This window comes from Mobula hypostoma, chromosome 28 (assembly GCF_963921235.1).
Source record: "Mobula hypostoma chromosome 28, sMobHyp1.1, whole genome shotgun sequence".
Taxonomy (NCBI): Eukaryota; Metazoa; Chordata; class Chondrichthyes; order Myliobatiformes; family Myliobatidae; genus Mobula; species Mobula hypostoma.
Window position 1 is genome coordinate 16,461,135 of NC_086124.1, and position 24,460 is coordinate 16,485,594.

General features: G+C 44.6%; 2 protein-coding genes across 4 annotated transcripts in view; both read left to right on the forward strand.

Moving 5' to 3' along the window:
• The window catches only part of LOC134339020 (histone H2AX-like), a 622,359-nt gene that overhangs the window by 23,112 nt on the left and 574,787 nt on the right, over positions 1–24,460 (forward strand). The window lies entirely within an intron of this gene.
• LOC134339170 (zinc finger protein 229-like) lies at positions 1,243–23,285 on the forward strand. Of its 3 annotated transcripts, none has more exons than XM_063035549.1 (2): positions 1,243–1,347; positions 19,403–23,285. In XM_063035549.1, exon 2 carries the CDS (start codon positions 20,248–20,250, stop codon positions 21,676–21,678), a length of 1,431 nt encoding a protein of 476 aa, XP_062891619.1. In that variant the 5' UTR covers positions 1,243–1,347; positions 19,403–20,247; the 3' UTR covers positions 21,679–23,285. The 3 variants fall into 3 exon arrangements, with proteins under 3 accessions (XP_062891619.1, XP_062891618.1, XP_062891620.1); XM_063035548.1 differs by lacking the exon at positions 1,243–1,347 and adding an exon at positions 9,030–9,216; XM_063035550.1 differs by lacking the exon at positions 1,243–1,347 and adding an exon at positions 14,759–14,856.

Consider the following 24,460-nt stretch of genomic DNA (forward strand, 5'->3'; position numbering starts at 1 on the left):
GGCAACGCCCGATCAGGTCCCGGGCGGCAAGTATGAAATGAACAGCGGGCAAATAGATGGGAATTTAAGCTTTCAGCAGCTAAAAATCAAGTTATATTTCACAAAGAGGATTAATAGATCTGCAACACACATCAAAGTTGCTGGTGAACGCAGCCGGCCAGGCAGCATCTCTAGGAAGAGGTACAGTCGGCTTTTCGGGCCGAGACCCTTGTACTTGATTGGAAATTATATGGTCAAATTCTTGAAGAAGTGTCGGCGGTAAGATTTCTAGGCATGTGGATTAGCTAGTGATAGACAATATCTAAAGGGTGGTAGTCAACCCTAGCTTGCAGGAGACAGGTAACCGGTCAGGAGAAAAGAGGGAAAATGCGCAGCCAGTGAAGAGTACACCTGTGGCTGTTCCCCTCAATAATAAGTATACACAATTTAGATACTACTGAGGGGGTTGACCTACAGGCGGAGCCACAGTGACCAGGCCTCTGGCACTGAGTCTGGTGCTATGGCTCAGAAGAGCAGAGAGGTGTAGAGGACTGCAGTGTTGATAGGAAATATCTTAGTCAGAGGAACAGAGATGAGGTTCTGTGGACGCGTTACAGACAGCTGGATGGTATGTTGTCTCCCAGGTGCCAGATTGGTTCCATAGCATTCTAAAGGTAGAGGGTGAGCAGCTGTAAGTCTTGGTACATTTTGGCTCCAATAACATAGGTGAGGAGATCCTGAAGAAAGATTTTAGGGAGTCAGGTAGAAAGCTGAGAAACAGGACCTCCAGGGTAGTAATCTAAAGTGCTGCCTGTGCTATGCACTAGTGAGGGTAATAATATGCAGAATCAAATATTGCTGTGATGATTGTACGCTCTAGTATCAATTGTTTGGCGACAATAAAGTAAAGTAATGGGATGATTTGGCAGGCTGAGGAACTGCAGAAGGGGGCAGGGGGTTTAGATTTATGCATCATTGGGATCTCTTCTGGGGAAGGTGTGACCTGTACAAAAGGGACAGGTTGCACTTGAATCTGAGGGGGTCCAATATGCTTGCAGGCAGGTTGGCTAGAGTTGTTCAGGTGGGTTTAAACTAATTTGTCAGGGGGATGGGAAACAGAGTGATAGTGCTGAAGACGAGGTTTACAAACAGGCAGTATGTAATGAGACTCCCTAGCAAGTAGAGGCTGATGACAAAGATCGCTCTGTGGCACGCGGTGGGAAAAGCCAGGCGCGGCGCTGGTCAGGCCTGTCTCGTGGACTCCTCCTCGTCAGTTTCCTCCACCGCCTCGGCGACACAAGCCTGGGTTCCAGTGCCCGTGGAGGGTGCAATGCTCTCTCCGTGCTGCTCCGCCCATTGTGCCATAAGGTAAGTTTGGCTTGCACCAGGTAAAGCTCCAGCCGGCTGGCGCCATTGTATCTGGGGAGCTTCAGGGTGGACCTTGCGGTGCGAATTACTCAGGCCCGTTGGTCTTCCTCTTGCTCCAGCTGTATCAGTGGTGCCTGCCATGTTGTCTGTCCTCCAGTGGCTGTGGTATCTTAGGTTCCTCAGTGTGGGCCACGAGAGAGCTCTCCACCATGTCCGCTGGGTTGTGGAGTCTGGATATGCTCACCCCGTCAGGGTTCCCTGGGAAGACACAATTCTTGGTTCTTAGGTTCTCCCTCCTGCTTAGTGTCCTGTCTTCAGGAGCTCAGCCCAGGTGTGCGGGAGAGGCATACTGCTGGGTCCCTCCACTTATTCTCTGGATCTTAAGGCGCTCTATCCAATGTCATAATTCTTCAATCTCGCTGTCAATTTCTAATCCTGCTCCTAACACCAATGTGGTGAGCATTCCGTCCATGAAAAAACATGTTTCTCTCAACTGACATCTTTATTGTGACAAGCACAAAACACCCCCAGACCAGGCGCTATGACCCAGGGAGGGAACCCACTCAGTCATATCCAGACACACTCTTCCTACGTTGTCAATTAAATTTAATTCATACCTATGTCTTTGGTACCCGTATAGACATTGATTGACTGAGGATGTTAATATTTTCATGTCTGTGTGCTCTAGCTTATCATAAACCAATTGTCTACCAATTCCACCATATTTTAAATTTATTACTATAGAGAGTCTTAGACATACAGAACATTCAGCCCCTTGAGTCTGTTCTACCATTCCAACATGCTGATTTATTATCCCTCTCAACCCCATTCTCCTGCCTTCTCCCCAGAACCTTTAACTAATCAAGAACCTATCAAGATGTGCTTTAAATTTGCACAAAGACTTGGCCTCCACAACATCTGTGGCAATGAATTCCAAAGTTCAAAGTAAAATTTATTATCAGAATACATACATGTCACCACATACAAACCTGAGATTCTTTTTTTGAGGACATACTTAGCAAATCTATAGAATAGTAACTGTAAACTATAACATCAGAAACTGTAAACTGTAAACAAACTGTGCAAATGCAGATATAAATAAATAGCAATAAATAATGAGCATAAAATAACAATATAACAGAGTCCTTAAATGAGTGTAGTTATCCCCTTTTGTTTCAGAGCCCGATTGTTAAGGGGCAGTAACTGTTCTTGAACCTGGTGGTGTGAGTCCTGAGCCACTTGTGCTTTCTACCTGATGGCAGCAGTGAGAAAAGAGCATGGCCTGGGTGGTGAGGATCTGATGATAGATGCTGCTTTTCTACAGCAATGTTTTATGTAGATGTGCTCAACATCTGGGAGAGCTTTACCTGTGATGTACCGGGCTGAATCCACTACCTTTTGTAGGATTTTCCACTCAAAGGTATTGGTGTTCGCAAACCAGGCCGTAATGCAGCCAGTCAGCACACTTTCCACCAGACATGTATAGAAATTTGCCCAGGTTTTCGATGATGAGCCCAACCCCACAGACTCCGAAGGAAGTAGAGGCACTATTGTGCTTTCTGCACAATAATGTTTATATGATGGGTCCAGGACAGGTCCTCTGAGATAGTGACACCCAGGAATTGAAAGTAATTGACCCTCTCCACCTCTGATCCTCCAATGATTACTGGCTCATGGACCCCTGGTATCCCTCTCCTGCAGTTTAAAATCAGTTCCTTGGTCTTATTGATATTTTACGAGATTCACAGATTCACCATCATCTAGCTGAAGAAATTCCTCCTCATATCTTTTCTACACAGACGTCCCTCTGTTCTGAGGCTGTGTCCTCTGTTCCTGGACTCCTCCATTGCAGGAATCGCTCTCTTCAGATCCACTCTACCTTGGTTTTCAATATTCGATAGGTTTCAATGAGCTCCCCCCATTATTATCCTAAAGTTCAGCGAGTACAGACTCGGAACCAACGAAAGCTCCTTATACTTTAACCTTATCATTCCCAGAATTATTCTTGTAAACCTCTTCTGGTCCTTCTCCAATGCCAACACATCTTTTCTTGGGCAAGGGGCCCAAACAGCTCATGTTGCTCCAAGTGCAGTCCAACCAATATCTTATAAAGCCTCAGCTATACATCCTTGTTGTTATATTCTGGTCCACTTGAAATGAATGCTAACATTGCATTTGCCTTCCTTCGCAAATTCAGGGTGCAGGGTGATTCAGGAAATCCAGGGGTGGGCGTCTCATATTTAATTACCTCCACAGCCAGCCTTTCCTCGGGATAGGCCATTCTGCCCACCAATCTCTCCACACCCTCATCTTCATTTAGAGGAGGCTGAAAAACAGGAATAGGCCACTCGGCCCTTCAAGCTGGCCCTGGATTGTTGCCTGTGCCACATGCCAATGAGGATTAGCGTAAGATGATTTGGCTGAAGAATTAGTGCACCAGACAGGTTTTTGGATTTTTCAACCATTGGGATCTCTTATGGGGAAGGTCTGCCCTGCACAAAAAGGATTGATTACAGCTGAATTCATGGGAGACCAATATCCTTGTGGGCAATTTTGCTAGAGCTCTTGTGGAGGATTTAAACTAATTGGCAGGGCAATGGGAACCAGAGTGATACAGGTGAAGATGGTGCAGTTGGGATACAAGAAGACAAGGTGTGTAGTGGGCCTGTGAGGAAGAACAGGCAGATGACTGGATAAATCTGGAGTCAGTGGGATGAGTGGAAGTGTTACATAAGTGCAAACCCGAAAAGGGTGATGAATACAGAACTGAAGGTGTTATGTTTGAGTGCACTCAGTTTACGGAATAAGTTAGATTATCTTGTATACAATTGGAAATTGGCAGTTATGACTCTGAGAATTACTGAGTCATGGCTGAAAGAAGATCATAGTTGGGAGTTTAACATCCAAGGATAAATCAACATTGTATTGAAAGTAAAGGCAAGTAGGCAGATGGGTAGGTTGGCTCTGATGGTAAAGATGACATCCTTAGCAAGAGGTGACACGTGATCAGAAGTTGTAGAATTCTTGTGGGGAGAGTGAAGGAACTACAAGGGTCATAAGACTCTGATGGACTAAAAACAGTAGCCAGGACGTGGGGTGAAAATTACAACGGGGTTGTAGTTATTTAAAAAGGGCAATGTTGCGATGGTCATGGGGCATTTCAATATGCAAATAGATTGCAAAACTCAGGACCCCAAAAAAGGGAATTTGCAGAATGCGTACAGGATGGCTTATTAGAGCAGCTTGGGTAAAGGCACTTCTGGATTGTGTGTTTGTAATGAAAGAGATTGGATTAGGGAGCTTCAGGTAAAGGAATCCTTAAGAAGCGGTGATTGTAATATTCTAGAATTTATCCTGCAGTTTGTGAGAGAGAAGCTAAAATCAGGTGTATCATTATTACAGTGGAGTGACGGTAATTACAGAGACACAAGAGAGGAGCTGGCCAAAGTTGATTGGAAGGGGACACTAGCTGGAACGACAGCAGAACAGCAAATGGCTGGCGTTTCTGTGTGTAATTTCGGAGGAGCAGGACAAATAGATCCCAAAGATGAGGTATTCCAAAGGGAAGACGATGACTGATGAGAGAAGTCAAAGACAGAATAAAAGCAAAACAGAGAGCAAAGGATTTTGTTTATGGGAATCTCAAACACAGCAGAACGTCAGTCCTGCTGTGCCTGTCAGTTCAACAGCACATGAATGCCACTGTTCCTTAAATGTAAAGGAGATTCCTGAAAAGACAACACATCAATCACAGCAAGAACAGGAATATGTGGACACATCCATGATTTGACTTGCTGAATGGCCATAGAGTTGATAGCAGTGAGATGTCATTCATTGGTTCTCATTTTGGAAGGGACTCGCTAGGCCACTGCACCTGCAGACACACCAGCAAATTCGCACCGGGGAGAGGCCAATCACCTGCTCTGAGTGTGGGAAGGAATTCATCCAAGACTTCAATCTGCAGAAATACCAGAGTTCACACGGAAGCTGCTGTACACCTGTTCTGAGTGTGAGAAGGGTTTCATTCAGTTATTCCAGCATGTGAGGTTCCAAAGAGTCCAGAGTAAATAGAGGCCACACTTCTGTCCTGAGTGAGCAAAGAAATTTACTCAAGCATCCCGCCTGCTGAAACACCAACATCTTCACATCAGGGAGGAAGTTCGAATAAGCTTTATGTTAAAATTTTAACCATCACGGTAGCAGCATCCAGTTGCAAGTTCCCGACCAATTGTTCACGTTAGATTCTGCGGCTCTTCCAGCTGCTCATCACACCCGGGACTGAGCATTGGAGAGTCTGCTCTGCTGATGTTAGCCTGTAATTAAACTAGCGATGAATAATGTGGAACTGTGCAAGTAGATAAGTTCTATTTCAAATCCTGTGTCTCAGGTGCTGGCACCCAGGGTACATCAAAGAGGCTGCTCAGTCCAGCTGGACCCTGCTTGTGTTTTGTTCTATATCTGTGCTTTTAAACCCACCCATGCTGTTCACCCCTTGCTCTCCTTGTGATGACAGGTTGCAACTGTGGGTGAAGAGGTTTCTTTCAATTTCCTCAGTGACTTCCTGCAAACTGACCAAGATGATGAGCTCACTGTGGTTTTGTCCCAAATATTCTTCATTTCTCAGAGCTCTAGGCCAAGGAAAAATGTCACAGTTGGTCCTTCGTCAACCTTCTTCCCTGCTCTTATCCACATTTTGGGTCATTTTCACTGATTTCAAAGGTTGTGTCTCACACAGCTGGGTTATTCAAATTCACAACTCTCCACCAAAGCATGAGAGCAGAACGATAGGTATATATTCACTGGAGCAGGTTCATAAACCAAAGAGGAGCCAGACGATTCAAGGCTTTTGGGCTACAGAAAAAGTGGAGGCTCAAGCTTAAGGGGAAGAGGAGAAAGGAATCAAACTAGAGAATGTGACTACAAATGAAATATCAGGAACAGTTGGAAAAAGATTGCCCGAAAAACATGTGGTTTATTCTGCAAAATGACAGAGGAACTCAGTGGGTCAGGCAGCATCTATGGACAGGAATAAACAATCGATATTTTGGGCAGAGAACTATCACCATGCATGTTGACTGTTTATTGCTCTGCTTAGATGCTACCTGAGCTGCTGGGTTTCTCCAGCACATTGTGTGTGTTGCCCTGTATTTCCCACATCTGTAATATCACCAGTTGTAAGTGGATTGGACGTTAGCATTTCACATCTGGAATGCCTGTTGATATTCTTTATCGCAGCTGGCTGCATTAAGTAGCTGCTGAGAAACACTGACTATTTCTGAAGCAGGAAGCATGCAGCATGGAACCAGTGTTTGCAAACACTTTATGACACCTTGCCTACCCAGATATGCCTTCCTGCATCATGATGGCACTTGCATGCAATGCTCCCTTTGTCAATGTCTACTGGATAGACCATGAAAATATTTATTTTATTTTTTTACATTTGTGTTTCTGGAACTGTTGAAGTCTGCGATTTACAGTTTGGAGGTCAACTGAGTGATCCAGTGTTTTGCTGTTTGGGAAGCGAGCACGAGCCTTGAGGCGAAGAAACTACAAGATGGGCGCAAGCCATTGTTCGACTCCATTTCACCGATTAAAACTTCCATTATCAAGGAAGATTACAGCACTGAGGCAAATGCGGAACCTGCCTTTTGATTTCTGATGGGATCCCTCTGCTTCCGGAGAAGGAACCTCTGTGGCTTTTCACTATGCTCAGGGGCCAGGCCTCCACAACCGAGCAGTGTCTCCCACTTTCGATGATGTTACCGAGGTTTTGCGTTATGGATTTGGACTGTGGACTACGGACTTTTTCAGTTTTATGGTTTTCATATTCTATGTTGTTCTTTCTAGTTGATTTTTGTGTGGGGGGGGAGCTTGGGGGTCAATATTCTTTGTACAAGGGAGTGGTAGTTGGAAGTTGATGTTCTTGTTGCATTTTGTATGGGGGAGATGAGAGGTTTGGGAGCCGATGTCCTTGTTGCCTTTTGTGCGGGGGAGGAGGGGGGTTTGTTGATCATGTTGTTGTACTTTGTTAGACCATAAAACCTTGACCAACGAGCAGAATTAGGCGATTCAGCCCATCAGGTCTGATCCACCATTTCATCATGGCTGATCCCAGATCGCATTTCAACCCCATAAACCTGCCCTCTCACCATATCCCTTGATGCCCTGAGCAATCAGGAATCTATCACCTTCCACTTTAAATAAAATCACGGACTTGGCCTCCACCACAGTCTCAGAATCAGATTTATTATCACTGACATGTGTTGTGAAATTTGTTAACTGAGCAGCAGCAGTTCAATGCAGTACATAACATAGAAGAAAAGTTAATAATAAATAATTAAATTTACAGTATTAAAATCGTGCAAAAAAAAAAGAACTAATGTATATTAAAAAAGTGAGGTAGTGTTCATGGGTTCAATGTTCATTCCACAGATTCACCACATTTGGCTAAAAATATTCCTCCATACTTCTGTTCTGAAAGGTTGCCCTCAATTTCGAGGCTGTGCCCTCTAATCCTGGATACTCCCACCAGAGGAAACATCCTCTCCACATCCATCTTATCTAGTCCTTTCGATGAGATCCCATGCAGTCTTCTGAATTCCAGTGAATAAATGCCCAAAGCTGCTACAGATTGCTCATGTCCCAGAATCATCCTTGTGAATCTCTTCTGGACTTTCTCCAATGACAACATATCCTTTCTGAGATAAGGGGCTCAAAACTATTGACAGTACTCCAAGTGTGGCCTCACTTGTGTTCTTATAAAGCTTCAGCAGTATCTACTTGTATTTATATTCTATTCCCCTTGAATTAAATGCCAACAATGCATTTGCCTTCTTTTTCACAGACTCATCCTGTGAATTAACCTTCTGGGAGTTTTCCACAAGGACTCCAAAGTCCATTTGCACCTCTGATGTTTGAATTTTCTCCCCATTTAGATAATAGTCTGCGTTATTGTTCCTTTTACCAACATATATTATACATTTTCCAGCACTGTATTGCACCTGCCACTTTTTTGCCCATTCTTCCAACTTGCCTCAGTCCTGTTGCAATCGCGTTGCTTCCTCAGCACTACCTACCCCTCCACCTATCTTTGTATCATCCTCAATCTTTGCCACAAAGCCATCAATTCTATTATCTAAATCATTGTCAAACAATGTGGAAAGTAGCGGCTCCAAAACTGATCTCTGAGGAACACCACTAGTCACTGGCAGCCACCAGAAAAGGCCCCCTTTATTCCCACTCGCTACCTCCTGCTTCTCAGCCATTCCTCTATCAATGCCAGTAATTCCCATTGGATTTTATTTTGTTAAGCAACCTCATATGTGGCACCTTATCAAATGCCTTTTGAAAATCCAAGTAAATGACATGCACTGCCTCTCCTTTGTCTGCCCTGCTTGTTACTTCCTCGAAGAATTCGAACAGATATGCCAGGCAAGATATTTTATGCGGTTAGGCTGTTTCTCTTTGAACTTACTTCCATGTTTTTCTTTATTTTGGGGTTATCTGGAGAAGAATCTTAGAGTTGTATACTGCATACATACTTTGATAAAAATGAACTTCTGAAGCTTTGAAACTTCACGCTTCAGCATTCATCGGTGACCCAGCGATTTAATGCGCAGGCGTAAAGGGCATCGGTTGTTCCCAAACTTGAGCATGCGCGCTGTTGACAAAAGGATCCGGAAGATCGGCAGCAGTTTGGAGCGGAGCTCCGGCGAAGGTTCATTCGGAACTGGCGGCCGCACCGTGACCCGAAGATAATTGCCGCGAATTTCCAACATGCTGTGGCCCTGCATCCTGGGACAGCATCGGTTATTTTCTTCTCTCAGCCCCACGATCTGTACCCGGAGAGTTTTCTGCTGATGAGCGAAGGTACTGGCGCCCATTTCTAGTACATGCGTATCGCTGAGACCGTGGTGAATAGAGGGGTTTCTCTTTCGTGGGGAATTCTGGGTAGAGAGGCGACCATGGGTGACCTGTCCACGGCTCTCCTCTGCAGTCTGTAAGGCGTATTTGGAAGTACAGTCTGAAGAAATGGGATCGGATGGATCTCTCAGACACCACCAGGCCCCAGCTGTGTAAATCCAAAGATTAGAAACTGGGCACAAAAATATAGTTCGTAGTTAATCTCGATTAAATAGTATATCTGCCAGTTAATGAAGGTGTCTGTGTTAGTACTACATGAAAAAACAACAAAATCCTTCAATCGGTTTTAGTTCTTGAGAAAATCACCTTTGTTCTATCTCCCTGTGTTCTGGACTTTTCCACCCATAAGACCATAAGATACAAGAGCAGAAGTAGGCCATTTGGCCCATTGAGTCTGCTGCGCCATTCAATCATGGGCTGATCGAATTTGTCCAATCATCCCAACTCCCCTGCCTTCTCCCCATACTCTTTGCTGCCCTGTGGCTAATCAAGAATCTATCTGTCTCTGCTTTAAATGCACCCAATGACTTGTCCTCCACAGCTGCTTGTGGCAACATATTCCATAGATTTACCACCCTCATACTAAAGTAATTTCTCCACATATCTGTTGTAAATAGACGTCCTTCAATCCTGAAGTCGTGACCTTTTGTCCTAGACACCCCTACCATGAGAAATAACTTTGCGATATCTAATCTGTTTAGGCCTTTTAACATTCGTAATGTTTCTATGAGATCCCCCTCATTCTCCTGAGCTCCAGGGAATACAGCCCAAGAGCTATCAGATGTTCCTCATATGGTAACCCTTTCATTCCTGGAACCATTCTCATGAATCTTCTCTGAACCCTCTCCAATGTCACTATATCCTTTCTAAAATAAAGAGCGCAAAACTGCACACAATATCCCAAGTGTGGTCTCATGAGTACCTTATAGAGCCTCAACATCACATCTCGGCTCTTATATTCTATACCTCTAGAAATGAATTTGCCTTCTTCACCACCGACTCAACCTGGAGGTTAACCTTTAGGGTCTCCTGCACAAGGACTCTCAAGTCCCTTTGCATCTCTGCATTTTGAATTCTCTCCAAATCTAAATAATAGTCGGCCCGTTTATTTCTTCCAGCAAAGTGCATGACCATACACTTTCCAACATTGTATTTAATTTGCCACTTATTTGCCCACTCCCCTAAACTATCTAAGTCTTTCTGCAGGCTCTCTGTCCCATCATCACTCTCCGCTCCTCTACCTATCATCGGCAAATTTAGCCACAAATCCATTAATCCCATAGTGCAATTCATTGACATACATTGTAAAAAGCAGCGGTCCCAACACTGACCCCTTTGGAACTCCACTGGTAACCGGCAGCCAGACAGAATGGGATTCCTTTACTCCTATTTGCTGTCTTCTACCTATCAGCCAATGCTCCACCCATGCTGGTAACTGCCCTGTAATTCCATCGGCTCTTATCTAGGTAAGCAGCCTAATGCGTGTCACCTTATCAAAGGCCTTCTGAAAATCCAAGTACACCACATCTACTGCGCCTCCTTTGTCTACCCTGCGTGTAATTTCCTTAAAAAATTGCAGTATTGAATTAACTTTATTTCTTACATCCTTCACAGACATGAGGAGTAAAAATCTTTTAAGTTATGTCTCCATTTAAATGTGCAATGTGCAATCATAGTAATTTATAATAAATAGAACAGTCAATGTAATATAGAGTACACTCAAGTCAGTATGAGTTCATCAGTCTGATGGCCTGGTGAAAGAAGCTGTCCTGGAGCCTGCTGGTCCTGACTTTTATGCTGCAGTACCACTTCCTGGATGGTGGCAGCTGGAATAGATTGTGGTTGGGATGGCTTGGGTCCCCAGTGATCCTACGGGCTCTTTTTACACCTGTCCTTGTAAACGTCCGGAATCATGGGAAGTTCACAACTACAGATGTGCTAGGCTGTCCACACCACTCTCTGCAGAGTCCTGCGATTAAGGGAGGTACAGTTCCCATACCAGGCAGTGATGCAGCCAGACAAGATGCCCTCAACTGTGCTCTTGTAGAAGGTTCTTAGGATTTGGGGCTGTTACCAAACTTTCTCAACTGACTGAGATGAAAGAGGTGCTGTTGTGCCTTTTTCACCACAGACCACGTGCGGTTCTTGGTGACTTGGATGCCGAGGAACTTGAAGCTGTTTACCCTCTCAACCACAGATCCATTGATGTCAATGCTTGTCTCCATTCCTCCTATAATCCACAACCAGCTCCTTTGTTTTTGAGGGAGAGGTTGTTTTCTTGACACCACCGTGTCAGGGAGATGATTTTTTTCCCTGTAGGCCACCTTGTTATTGTTTGAGATAAGGCCAATCAATGCAGTGTCGTTGGCAAATTTAGTTAGCAGATTGGAGCTGTGGGTGGCAATGCAGTCATGAGTATACAGGGAGTGAAGGAGGGGACTCAGTATGCAGCCCTGAGGGGCTCCTGTATTGAGAGTAGGAGGGTTGAAGGTGAGGGAGCCCACTCTTACAACCTGCTGGCTATCTGACAGGTTAGTCTGGCAGGATTTTCCTTTCAGGAAACCATGCTGGCTTTGGCCTATCTTGTCATGTGCCTCTAGGTACTCTGTAATCTCATCCGTAACAATCAATTCCAACAACTTCCCAACCACTGGTATCAGGCTAACAGGTCTATAGTTTCCTTTCTGCTGCCTCCCACCCTTCTTAAATAGCGGGGTAACATTTGCAATCTTCCAATCATCTGGTACAATGCCAGAATCTATCAATTCTTGAAAGGTCATTGTTAATGCCTCCACAATCTCTCCAGCTACTTCCTTCAGTACTTGAGGGTGCATTCCATCAGGTCCAGCAGATTTATCCACCCTCAGACCATTAAACTTCCTAAGCACCTTCTCAGTTGTAATTTTCACTGCACATACTTCACTTCCCTGACACTCTTGAATGTCCAGTATACTGCAGATGCCTTCCACTATGAAGACTGATGTAAAATAACGTATTCAATTCCTCTGCCATCTCTACGTCTCTCCTTACAATCTCTCCAGCATCATTTTGTATTCTACCCTCAACTCTTTTTCCCTTTACATACTTAAAAAAATCTTTTAGTATCTTCTTTGATATTAGTCACCAGCTTCCTTTCATAATTCATCTTTTCCTTCCTAATGACCTTCTTATTTTCTTTCTGCAAGTTTTTAAAAGCTTCCTGATCCTCTATCTTCCCACTAGCTTTGGCTACTTTGTATGCCCTCTCTTTTGCTTTTATTTTGGCTCTGACTTTACTTGTCAACTATGTTAGTGACCTTCTTCTATTCAAAAATTTCTTCTTATTTCAAATATATCTGTCTTGCACTTCCCCTATTTTTCGCAGCAAGGCATTTGATAAGGTACCCCATGCAAGGCTTATTGAGAAAGTGAGGAGGCATGGGATCCAAGAGGACTTTGCTTTGTGGATCCAGAATTGGCTTGGCCATAGAAGGCAAAGAGTGGTTGTGGACAGGTCATATTCTGCATGGATGTCGGTGAGCAGTGGTGTGCCTCAGGGATCTGTTCTGGGACCCTTTCTCTTTGTCATTTTTATAAATGACCTGGATGAGGAAGTGGAGGGATGGGTTAGTAAATTTGCTGATGACACAAAGGTTGGGGGTGTTGTGGATAGTGCAGAGGCCTGTTAGATAGAGGGACATCGACAGGATGCAAAACTGGGCTGAGAAGTGGCAGATGGAGTTCAACACAGATAAGTGTGAGGTGCTTCATTTTGGTAGGTTGAATATAATGGCAGAATATAGTATTAATGGTAAGACTCTTTGCAGTGTGGAGGATGAGAGGAATCTTGGGGTCTGTGTCCATAGGACACTCAAAGCTGCTGTGCAGGTTTTACTGTGTGGTTACAAAGGAATACGGTGCATTGGCCTTCATCAACCGACCGATTGATTTCAAGTGCCGAAAGGTAATGTTACAGCTGTATAGGATCCTGGTCAGACCCCACTTGGAGTACAGTGCTCAGTTCTGGTCACCTCAGGAAGGATGTGGAAGCTATAGAAAGTGTGCAGAAGAGATTTACAAGGATGTTGCCTGGATTGGGGAGCATGCCTTATGAGAATGGTTTAGTGAACTTGGCCTTTTCTCCTTGGAGTGACAGAGAATGAGAGGTGTCCTGATAGAAGTGTATAAGATGATGAGAGGCATTGATCATGTGGATAGTCAGAGGCTTTTTCTCAGGGCTGAAATGGCTAACAAGAGGGGGGTACCGAGGGGATGCCAGGGGTAAGTTTTTTACACAGAGTGGCATGGAATAGGCTGCCAGTGACTGTGGTGGAGGCGGATACAATAGAGTCTTTTAAGATGCTCCGGGATGGGTACATGGAGCTCTGAAAAATAAAGGGCTATGGGTAACTCTGGGTAATTTCTAAAGTAAGTACATATTCGGCACAGCTTTGTGTACCGAAGGGCCTGTATTGTGCTGTAGGTTTTCTATGTTTCTAAACTCCAGCCATTGCTGCTCTGCTGTCCTTCCTGCTAGTGTCCCTTTCCAGTCGACTTTGGGCAGTTCCCCTCTCGTGCCTTTGTAATTTCCTTTATTCTGCTGAAATACCAACACATTGGAATTTAGTTTCTCCTTCTCAAAATTCAAAGTGAACGCCATCATATTATATTCACTGTTTCCTAAGGTTTCCTTAACCTTAAGCTCTTATAACCTCTGGATCATTGCACAACACTCAATCCAGCACAACCAATCTCCTAGTGGGCTCAAGAAGAAGCTGTTCTAAAAAGCCATCCCTTCGGTATTCTACAAATTCTGTTTCTTGAGGTACAGTACTAACCTGGTTTTCACAATCCACTTTCATGTTAAAATCCCCAATGATTATCATGACATTGCCCTTCTGACACGCCTTTTCTAGCTCCTGCTGCAATTTATCATCAACATCCCAGCTGCTTGGAGGCCTTAATACAACCACTATTCGGGTCCTTTTACCCTTGCCATTTCTTAACTCAAACCATAGAGACTCTGCACCTTTCGATCCTACGTCACCCCTTTCTAATGATATAATATTATTTTTTATGCACAGTTCCACACCACCTCCTCTGCCTACAAACTTATCTTTCTGTTACATTGTCTATCCTTGGATGTTCAGCTCCCAATGGCAGCCATCCCTTACTCAAGTTCCAGAGATGGCCACAACGTCATACTTGCCAATCTGTAGCTGAATTTCAAGATTGTCCATACCCATGAGAACAAGGTTTTGTTCCATTCTCTCAGGGTACATAATGATATCAAACACTTTTGTCCTGGGTAACAAGTGAACTGTAGCTTTCACATCAGGATTCGAAGAAGGAGTCTGAGAGTCTGAGTGGGAGTGCCGAGAAAGACATTTTTGAAATTTTCGTTATTTTTTTTCTCCAACGGCTTTCTGAGAGGCGGGACTGCGCAGGCGTGTGACGTCGGGCAGTGCAGCGCGGCAGATTTAAAAGGAACAAAGCCTCATAGAGCGGGCAGCATTGTTTGCGGGCTGCGGAGTGAGCCGGGAGCAGAGTGAAGACTTAAGGGCTTCGGCTCACCGGGCTTAGGCGGAAGCGGGCGAGGCGAGGAAGGTTTGACATTCATTTTCTGTTGCTATTTGAGGAGAGGGGCATTATGACTGTGATGGCAGTTTGCTGTTCTCGGTGTCGGATGTGGGAGGCCCTGGAGTCTCCAAGCCTCCCGGACATCTACATCTGCGCCACGTGCATCGAGATGCAGCTCCTAAGGGACCGCGTTACGGAACTGGAGCTGCAGCTCGATGACCTTCGTCTGGTCAGGGAGAGCGAGGAGGTGATAGAGAGGAGTGAAAGGCAGGTGGTCACGCCGGGGCCACGGGAGGCAGACAAGTGGGTCACGGTTAGGAGGGGGAAGGGGAAAAGTCAGGTGATGGGGAGTACCCCGGTGGCTGTGCCCCTTAACAACAGGTACTCCTGTTTGAGTACTGTTGGGGGGGACAGCTTACCCGGGGGAAGCGACAGTGGCCGTGCCTCCGGCACAGAGTCTGGCCCTGTAGCTCAGAAGGGTAGGGCAAGGAAGAGGAGGGCATTTGTGATAGGGGACTCGATAGTAAGGGGGTCAGATAGGCGATTCTGTGGACGCAGTCCAGAGACCCGGATGGTAGTTTGCCTCCCTGGTGCCAGGGTCCGGGATATTTCTGATCGTGTCCAAGATATCCTGAAGTGGGAGGGTGAGGAGCCAGAGGTCGTGGTACATATAGGTACCAATGACATAGGTAGGAAAAGGGATGAGGTCCTGAAAGGAGAATATAAGGAGCTAGGAAGGGAGTTGAGAAAAAGGACCGCAAAGGTAGTAATCTCGGGATTACTGCCTGTGCCACGCGACAGTGAGAGTAGGAATGCGATGAGGTGGAGGATAAATGGGTGGCTGAGGGATTGGAGCAGGGGGCAGGGATTCAAGTTTTTGGATCATTGGGACCTCTTTTGGCGCAGGCGTGACCTGTACAAAAAGGACGGGTTACACTTGAATCCTAGGGGGACCAATATCCTGGCAGGGAGATTAGCGGGGCTACTGAGGTGACTTTAAACTAGAATGGTTGGGGGGTGGGAATCAAATTAAAGAGGCTAGGCGTGAGGAGGTTAGTTCACAACAGAGGGATGGGAACCAGTGCAGAGAGACAGAGGGGTGTAAAGTGAGCGTAGAAGCAAAAAGTGCAAAGAAGAAAAGTAAAAGTTGCAGGCCGACAAATCCAGGGCAAGCATTAAAAAGGGCCACTTTTCAACATAATTGTATAAGGGCTAAGAGAGTTGTAAAAGAGCGCCTGAAGGCTTTATGTGTCAATGCAAGGAGCATTCGTAATAAGGTGGATGAATTGAAAGTGCAGATTGTTATTAATGATTATGATATAGTTGGGATCACAGAGACATGGCTCCAGGGTGACCAGGGATGGGAGCTCAACGTTCAGGGATATTCAATATTCAGGAGGGATAGACATGAAGGAAGGGGAGGTGGGGTGGTGTTGCTGGTTAAAGAAGAGATTAACGCAATAGAAAGGAAGGACATAAGCCGGGAAGATGTGGAATGGATATGGGTAGAGCTGTGTAACACTAAGGGGCAGAAGACGCTGGTGGGAGTTGTGTACAGGCCACCTAACAGTAGTAGTGAGGTCGGAGATGGTATTAAACAGGAAATTAGAAATGTGTGCAATAAAGGAACAGCAGTTATAATGGGTGACTTCAATCTACATGTAGACTGGGTGAACCAAATTGGTAAAGGTGCTGAGGAAGAGGATTTCTTGGAATGTATGTGGGATGGTTTTTTGAACCAACATGTCGAGGAACCAACCAGAGAGCAGGCTATTCTGGACTGGGTTTTGAGCAATGAGGAAGGGTTAATTAGCGATCTTGTCGTGAGAGGCCCCTTGGGTAAGAGTGACCATAATATGGTGGAATTCTTCATTAAGATGGAGAGTGAGATAGTTAATTCAGAAACAAAGGTTCTGAACTTAAAGAGGGGTAACTTTGAAGGTATGAGACGTGAATTAGCTAAGATAGACTGGCAAATGACACTTAAAGGATTGACGGTGGATATGCAATGGCAAGCATTTAAAGGTTGCATGGATGAACTACAACGATTGTTCATCCCAGTTTGGCAAAAGAATAAATCAAGGAAGGTAGTGCACCGGTGGCTGACAAGAGAAATTAGGGATAGTATCAATTCCAAAGAAGTAGCATACAAATTAGCCAGAGAAAGTGGCTCACCTGAGGACTGGGAGAAATTCAGAGTTCAGCAGAGGAGGACAAAGGGCTTAATTAGGAAGGGGAAAAAAGATTATGAGAGAAAACTGGCGGGGAAAATAAAAATGGACTGTAAAAGCTTTTATAGATATGTAAAAAGGAAAAGACTGGTAAAGACAAATGTAGGTCCCCTGCAGACAGAAACAGGTGAATTGATTATGGAGAGCAAGGACATGGCAGACCAATTGAATAATTACTTTGGTTCTGTCTTCACTAAGGAGGACATAAATAATCTTCCAGAAATAGTAAGGGACAGAGGGTCCAGTGAGATGGAGGAACTGAGTGAAATACATGTTAGTAGGGAAGTGGTGTTAAGTAGATTGAAGGCAGATAAATCCCCAGGGCCAGATGGTCTGCATCCTAGAGTGCTTAAGGAAGTAGCCCAAGAAATAGTGGATGCATTAGTGATAATTTTTCAAAACTCGTTAGATTCTGGACTAGTTCCTGAGGATTGGAGGGTGGCTAATGTAACCCCACTTTTTAAAAAAGGAGGGAGAGAGAAACCAGGGAATTATAGACCGGTTAGCCTAACGTCGGTGGTGGGGAAACTGCTGGAGTCAGTTATCAAGGATGTGATAACAACACATTTGGAAAGCGGTGAAATGATCGGACAAAGTCAGCATGGATTTGTGAAAGGAAAATCATGTCTGACGAATCTCATAGAATTTTTTGAGGATGTAACTAGTAGAGTGGATAGGGGAGAACCAGTGGATGTGGTATATTTGGATTTTCAAAAGGCTTTTGACAAGGTCCCACACAGGAGATTAGTGTGCAAACTTAAAGCACACGGTATTGGGGGTAAGGTATTGGTGTGGGTGGAGAATTGGTTAGCAGACAGGAAGCAAAGAGTGGGAATAAACGGGACCTTTTCAGAATGGCAGGCGGTGACTAGTGGGGTACCGCAAGGCTCAGTGTTGGGACCCCAGTTGTTTACAATATATATTAATGACTTGGATGAGGGAATTAAATGCAGCATCTCCAAGTTTGCGGATTTCACGAAGCTGGGTGGCAGTGTTAGCAGTGAGGAGGATGCTAAGAGAATGCAGGGTGACTTGGATAGGTTGGGTGAGTGGGCAAACTCATGGCAGATGCAATTTAATGTGGATAAATGTGAAGTTATCCACTTTGGTGGCAAAAATAGGAAAACAGATTATTATCTGAATGGTGGCCGATTAAGAAAAGGGGAGGTGCAACGAGACCTGGGTGTCATTATACACCAGTCATTGAAAGTGGGCATGCAGGTACAGCAGGCGGTGAAAAAGGCAAATGGTATGCTGGCATTTATAGCGAGAGGATTCGAGTACAGGAGCAGGGAGGTACTACTGCAGTTGTACAAGGCCTTGGTGAGACCACACCTGGAGTATTGTGTGCAGTTTTGGTCCCCTAATCTGAGGAAGGACATCTTTGCCATAGAGGGAGTACGAAGAAGGTTCACCAGATTGATTCCTGGGATGGCAGGACTTTCATATGAAGAAAGACTAGATGAACTGGGCTTGTACTCGTTGGATTTAGAAGATTGACGGGGGATCTGATTGAAACGTATAAGATCCTAAAGGGATTGAGCAGGCTGGATGCAGGAAGATTGTTCCCGATGTTGGGGATGTCCAGAACGAGGGGTCACAGTTTGAGGATAGAGGGGAAGCCTTTTAGGACCGAGATTAGGAAAAACTTCTTCACACAGAGAGTGGTGAATCTGTGGAATTCTCTGCCACAGGAAACTGTTGAGGCCAGTTCATTGGCTATGTTTAAGAGGGAGTTAGATATGGCCCTTGTGGCTACAGGGGTCAGGGGGTATGGAGGGAAGGCTGGGGCGGGGTTCTGAGTTGGATGATCAGCCATGATCATAATAAATGGCGATGCAGGCTCGAAGGGCTGAATGGCCTACTCCTGCACCTATTTTCTATGTTTCTATCACAAGAGTGCCACACTCTGGTGAGAAACCCTACTGCATTCCCCTTCATATTCACTGGCATTGCCATATGAGTTTACCACTGTCATTCACTGGGAGGGGGGAAGAGGGAAGGTTCAGAGTGATTAGAAAGTCTCCAGAATCGGCCATGTAATATCATGTGCTCTTTGTAGCACTGTGGGGCATGACCAGAACTTGAAATTATACTAATGGAGAGAGACAAACTGAGCCAAGTCACAGATTAAAGATGGGCAGAAACGGGCTATTCTGATGCAGACAGGAACACAGAGAATTTGATTATCAGTCTGAATGCCTGAGCTGCAACCAGTTAGACGATGAGTTGTTCCTACAACTTGTGACAGTATGAGGTCAGAGTTCACAGTAAAGACTAAAATTATTTCATCTGAAATGTTGTCCTTTAACCATTGATGTCTTTTGCAAATCTTTTTACAGGTTAGAAACTGCAAGTAATTTGTCCACTGGAATCTCAAACACAACAACACATCAACTTTGCTGTCATTATCCAGATATTTAAGGAGTGACCAGGTATTTCCTTTGTACCAATATATCTGTTGTTGATTCTTCGAGATGAAGAAGTATCTCATCCCAACTGGAAACGTGCTTGTATCTGAAATGAGCTTTTCTGCTGAAACTCAGTAAAAACCGCTGCAACTGGGGTGCTGAGAACACATCAGCATTTGTTCACGAGAGATCAATCCTTCAACTGTAATAACTGTGTGAGGCATTCATTACATTTCTGGCTGCAGGAAGCAATTCATTTTGCGATCCAGATTAAATATATGGCAAAAATTCTCACAGAGAGGACCCTGTTACGTATCTGGGAAGGGATTCACTTACTCAGCCCACCACAGACAGACCAGTGAGTTCACAAGGGAGAGAGACTACACAATTGTTCCGTGTATGGGAAGAGATTGACTTAGGCATCAGCTCTGCTGACACACAAGTGAGTTCACATGCCGGAGTGGATGTACATCGGCTCGGAATGTGGGAAGGGATTCCTTCACATCCCACCTGAAGAGATACCAACGAATTTACACTGGGGACAGGACATTCATTTGCTCAGACTGTGAGAAGGGATTCAATCAGTCGTCTTGACTACTGGTGCTCCAGTCAGTTCACATCTGCTCAGTCTGTGGGAAGGGATTCATGCAGTCATCTCAACTGAAGCTACTTCAGCGAATTCACACAGAGGAGAGGCTTTCACCTGCTCAGACTGTCAGAACGGATTCACTCAGTCATCTCAGCAATTGGCACACTAGTCAGTTCACACCAAGGAGATGTCATATACCTGCTCAGATTGTGGGAAGGAATTCACTCAGTCCTCTCATTTGAAGGTACATCAGCGGGTTCATACTGGGGAGAGGCCACTGACCTGCTCTGAGTGTGGAAAGGGATTCACTCAGTCAACCCACCTGCAGTCACACAAGCGAGTTCACATGGCAGAGAGGCCATTCACCTGTTCTGTGTGTGGGAATAGGTTCACTCGGTTAAGCAACCTACAGAGACACCAGTCGGTTCACACTGGGGAGAGGCCGCTGATTTGCTCAGACTGTGGGAAGGGATTCACTTGGCCATCTGAACTGAAGCTACATCAGCGAGTTCACACTGGGGAGAGGCCATTCACCTGCTCAGACTGTGGGAAGGGATTCACTCGATCATCTGACCTACTGGCACACCAGTCAGTTCACACTGGGAAGAAACCATTCACCTGCTTCGATTGTGGGAAGGGGTTCACTCGGTCATCTCACCTGCTGACACACCAGTTAGTTCACAGTGGGGAGAGGCCGTTCACTTGCGCAGACTGTGGGAAAGGATTCACTCGGTCATCTGACCTGCAGAGACACCAGTCAGTTCACACCAAGAAGTGGCCATTCACCTGCTCGGATTGTGGAAAGGGATTTTCTTGGGCATCTGAACTAAAGATACACCAGCGAGTTCACACCGGGGAAAGGCCATTCACCTGCTCAGACTGTGGGAAGGGATTCACTCGGTCATCTCAGCTTATGACACACCAGTCAGTTCACACTAAGGGGAAACCATTCAACTGCTCAGACTGTGGGAAGGGATTCAGTCAGACATCTGACCTCCTGGCACACCAGCGAGTTCACACAGGAGAGAGGCCATTTACCTGTTCTGTGTGTGGGAAAGGATTTGCTCAGTTCTCTCAACTACAGAGACACCAGCCAGTTCACACTGGGGAGAGGCCATTCATTTGCTCAGAATGTGGGAAGAGATTTGTTCGGTCATCTGAACTGAAGGTACATCAACGAGTTCACACTGGAGAGAGACCATTCACTTGCTCAGCCTGTGGGAAGGGATTCACTCGGTCATCTGCCCTACAGCAACACCAGTTAGTTCACTCTGGGAAGAAACCATTCACCTGCTCAGTCTGTGGTAAGGGGTTCACTCGGTCATCTCAGTTACTGGCACACCAGTTAGTTCACACTGGGGAGAGGCCATTTACCTGCTCAGACTGTGGAAAGGGATTCACTCAGTCATCTTATCTGAAGGTACATCAGCGAGTTCACACTGGAGAGAGGCCATTCACCTGCTCAGTCTGTGGGAAGGGATTCACCCGGTCATCTGCCCTACTGCAACACCAGTTAGTTCACACTGGGAAGAAACCATTCACCTGCTCAGACTGTGGGAAGGGATTCACTTGGTCATCTCAGCTACAGGCACACCAGTCAGTTCACAGCGAGGGGTAGTCGTTCAATTGCTCAATCTGTGGAAAGGGATTCACTCGGTCATCTGCCCTACTGCAACATCAGTGAGTTCACACGGGGAGTGGGGAAGATGTGGAGCATTAACCTGCTCTGAATGTGGGAAGGGACTCACTCACTCATCCAACCTTGTGACACACTACCAAACTCACACTGGGGAAACAGTTTAAATAAGCTGCAAGCTGCATATTTAACCATTTAGTTTGCTAAATTCCAAAGCAAGTTCAAAAGTGACTGTTGGTGATGAACTTTGCAATTGTTGCTGCTGTTCATCACACCCAGTTCTGCACCCTGGTCACTGGGCATGGAAGGGGTTTTGTCTGCGGATGTTCCCATTTAGTAGGACTGGAGTTTAATAGTCTGGATCTATGACAAATAAATCAGTTCTATTTGAAACTCTGTCTCAGGTATTGAGTGAGTCTACAGCACACGCAGTTTACAGTAGGGAATCATCTCAGCACAGCCGGTCCCTGCTATTGTTCCTGTTTCATGACGATCCATTAAAATCCTTTCCTGCTGCTCACCCGTGGTTATCCATTCCAAACACTCTGTGGGTGAAGAGGTTTCCCTTGAATTTACTGCCTGACTTTCTGCAGGCTGAAGAAGGTGAGCTGACTACACTGGTGACTGACATGTTCTTTGTCCCACAAATCTCTGGCCTGAGGAAGACTGACATTGGTAGTTAACCAAATTATTCCCTGGTTATTTCAACTTTATGGTCACTTTCACTGCTTCTAAACAGCTGTGACTCACAGAGCTTGGTTGTTACAATACACCACTGTCCTTGAAAATCTGAAAGCAGAATGGAGAACCATTAGTTGGATGTTCACTGGAGCAGGGCCAGAAACCAGAGATGTGTCAGCACAGGGTAGAGTTTGGTGCTCCGCACGGAGGTAGGGGTAAGAGCAGATGATGATGAGCAGGGGTTGTGGCAACGAATGACAGAGCAGCAACGTTTGGAAGCTGATTGACAGAGAAAAAAAAGGTTGACTTTGACTTTTGACCTTTTGACACACACAGTGCCTGTTGATATTGAGTATATTGCCTGTGGAAGCTTGCTATGTTAAATTGCTTGGTGAGCTCTGTTAAAAATATTGACCGGGTGATGCTGTTTGGCATTGTTTGTAAACACATTCAATGGCACTGTCATTCCCCAGAAATTTGTGAGCTTTAGAATGTACTAGCACCGTGAATCGAGTGCACAGGTGCTGAGAGTGTTGGATCCAGATTTTTAATTTTAATTATTATTGTCTTTGCAGTTTAACAATTATTTACCTTGTATTTTATGCAGTCATTGTATACATAACAGTTTAATATGCCTCTCATGGCTATTCAAAATATAATTCTGGGGATTCTTTGCATTTCATTAAGTAAGTAAATGTTTTGTCATTGTTTTTTTTTTGCTTTAGATACTGACCAAGCACTTTCTAAGTAGATTATCATATCTAGATTTGATGTGATTTTTCTTATCTTCTGGCATAGAAGTAGCTGTTTTATGCTAGGTGTTCCATCTGTAGTTTCTCTCTCTTCTTCAAGTAGTAGACCCCTGCCACTGTTCCACTCCTATCAACTTTTAATAAAACGATAGTGAAGCAACAAGTTTATGCCTCATTATTGACTTTTAAAAGTACCTTGGATTTAAACACCAAATTCGCCAATTGGTGTAGTCGGCAGCACTTAGAGCTCAGAATAATCCAAGACAATGAAAGAATATTTGGCACCTAAAAAAAAAGGGTAAGAACTTTCTTTCATGTTGTAAATTGTCTGAGAGAAAGAAAAAAAACCTTGCTCTGGCTTTTACATTATCGGATGGAAATCAGGATTGAGGACTGTTGTGTTGCTATTTTTTTAAAAAGACAGTTGTTAAAAAGAAGTACAAACTTCAAAAAAAAATCATACAGGCAGTAGAGGACAGATAAAAAGCTAATGAAATTGTGTAAGCTAGCAGAGCATGGGGAAAATTCAGTTTGCAGGACAACCTGTTAAAAATTCAAAATTACGGTCAAAGTAAAAGTACTTATGTGTTTAAGTTTGCATCAAAACAATGGCCAAAGTTGTGAAACATTTAATCTTGATAAGATTTTTGAAATATACCAATAATGTTAAATCTAATCAAATATGGCTCCTAGATGATATTGTGAACATATGGGATAAGACTCAGGAAGTGTTTGTTACTGATTTAGAGACAAGAGTCTTTGGTTAGTTTGATCGGATGTGTGAGCGATTAAAGCTTAATGGGATGAGTAAAGTCTTTTACTAATTGAAAGAAACACAAAACTTGTGATGAACTACAAAAACCCGATAAAAACAGTAAAATGCCTAAAGAGCAAATCTTTGCACAAACCAATGAGCAAAAGAACAAGATGGTAATTCAAGGTCACACACACAAAATGCTGAAAGTACTTGTGTTGGTGCGTATTGCTGTGGATTTCCAGCATCTGCAGAATCTGGTGTGTGTTTAATTCAATCAATCTAAATTGCTTGTGGCTCAGAAATTGAAACAAAGTCAGAAAGCGCAGGCATCAACTTCAGCTGTGTGGTACACAAAATGTTGAAGTAACTCAGCAAGTCAGGCAGCATTTATAGAAAAGTGTAAACAGTCAAAACTTTGAGCTGAGACCCTTCATTAGGGTCCATTGCTAATTAATGTACAGTATTGACAAGCTAGTGTTGTTCAACCACTCAATAATCTGCTGAAGGACAGCAAAGGTTCAGAAAACCCTGTGGTTCTTAATGAAGACCAACTGAAAGCATTTCAAGTTTTAAA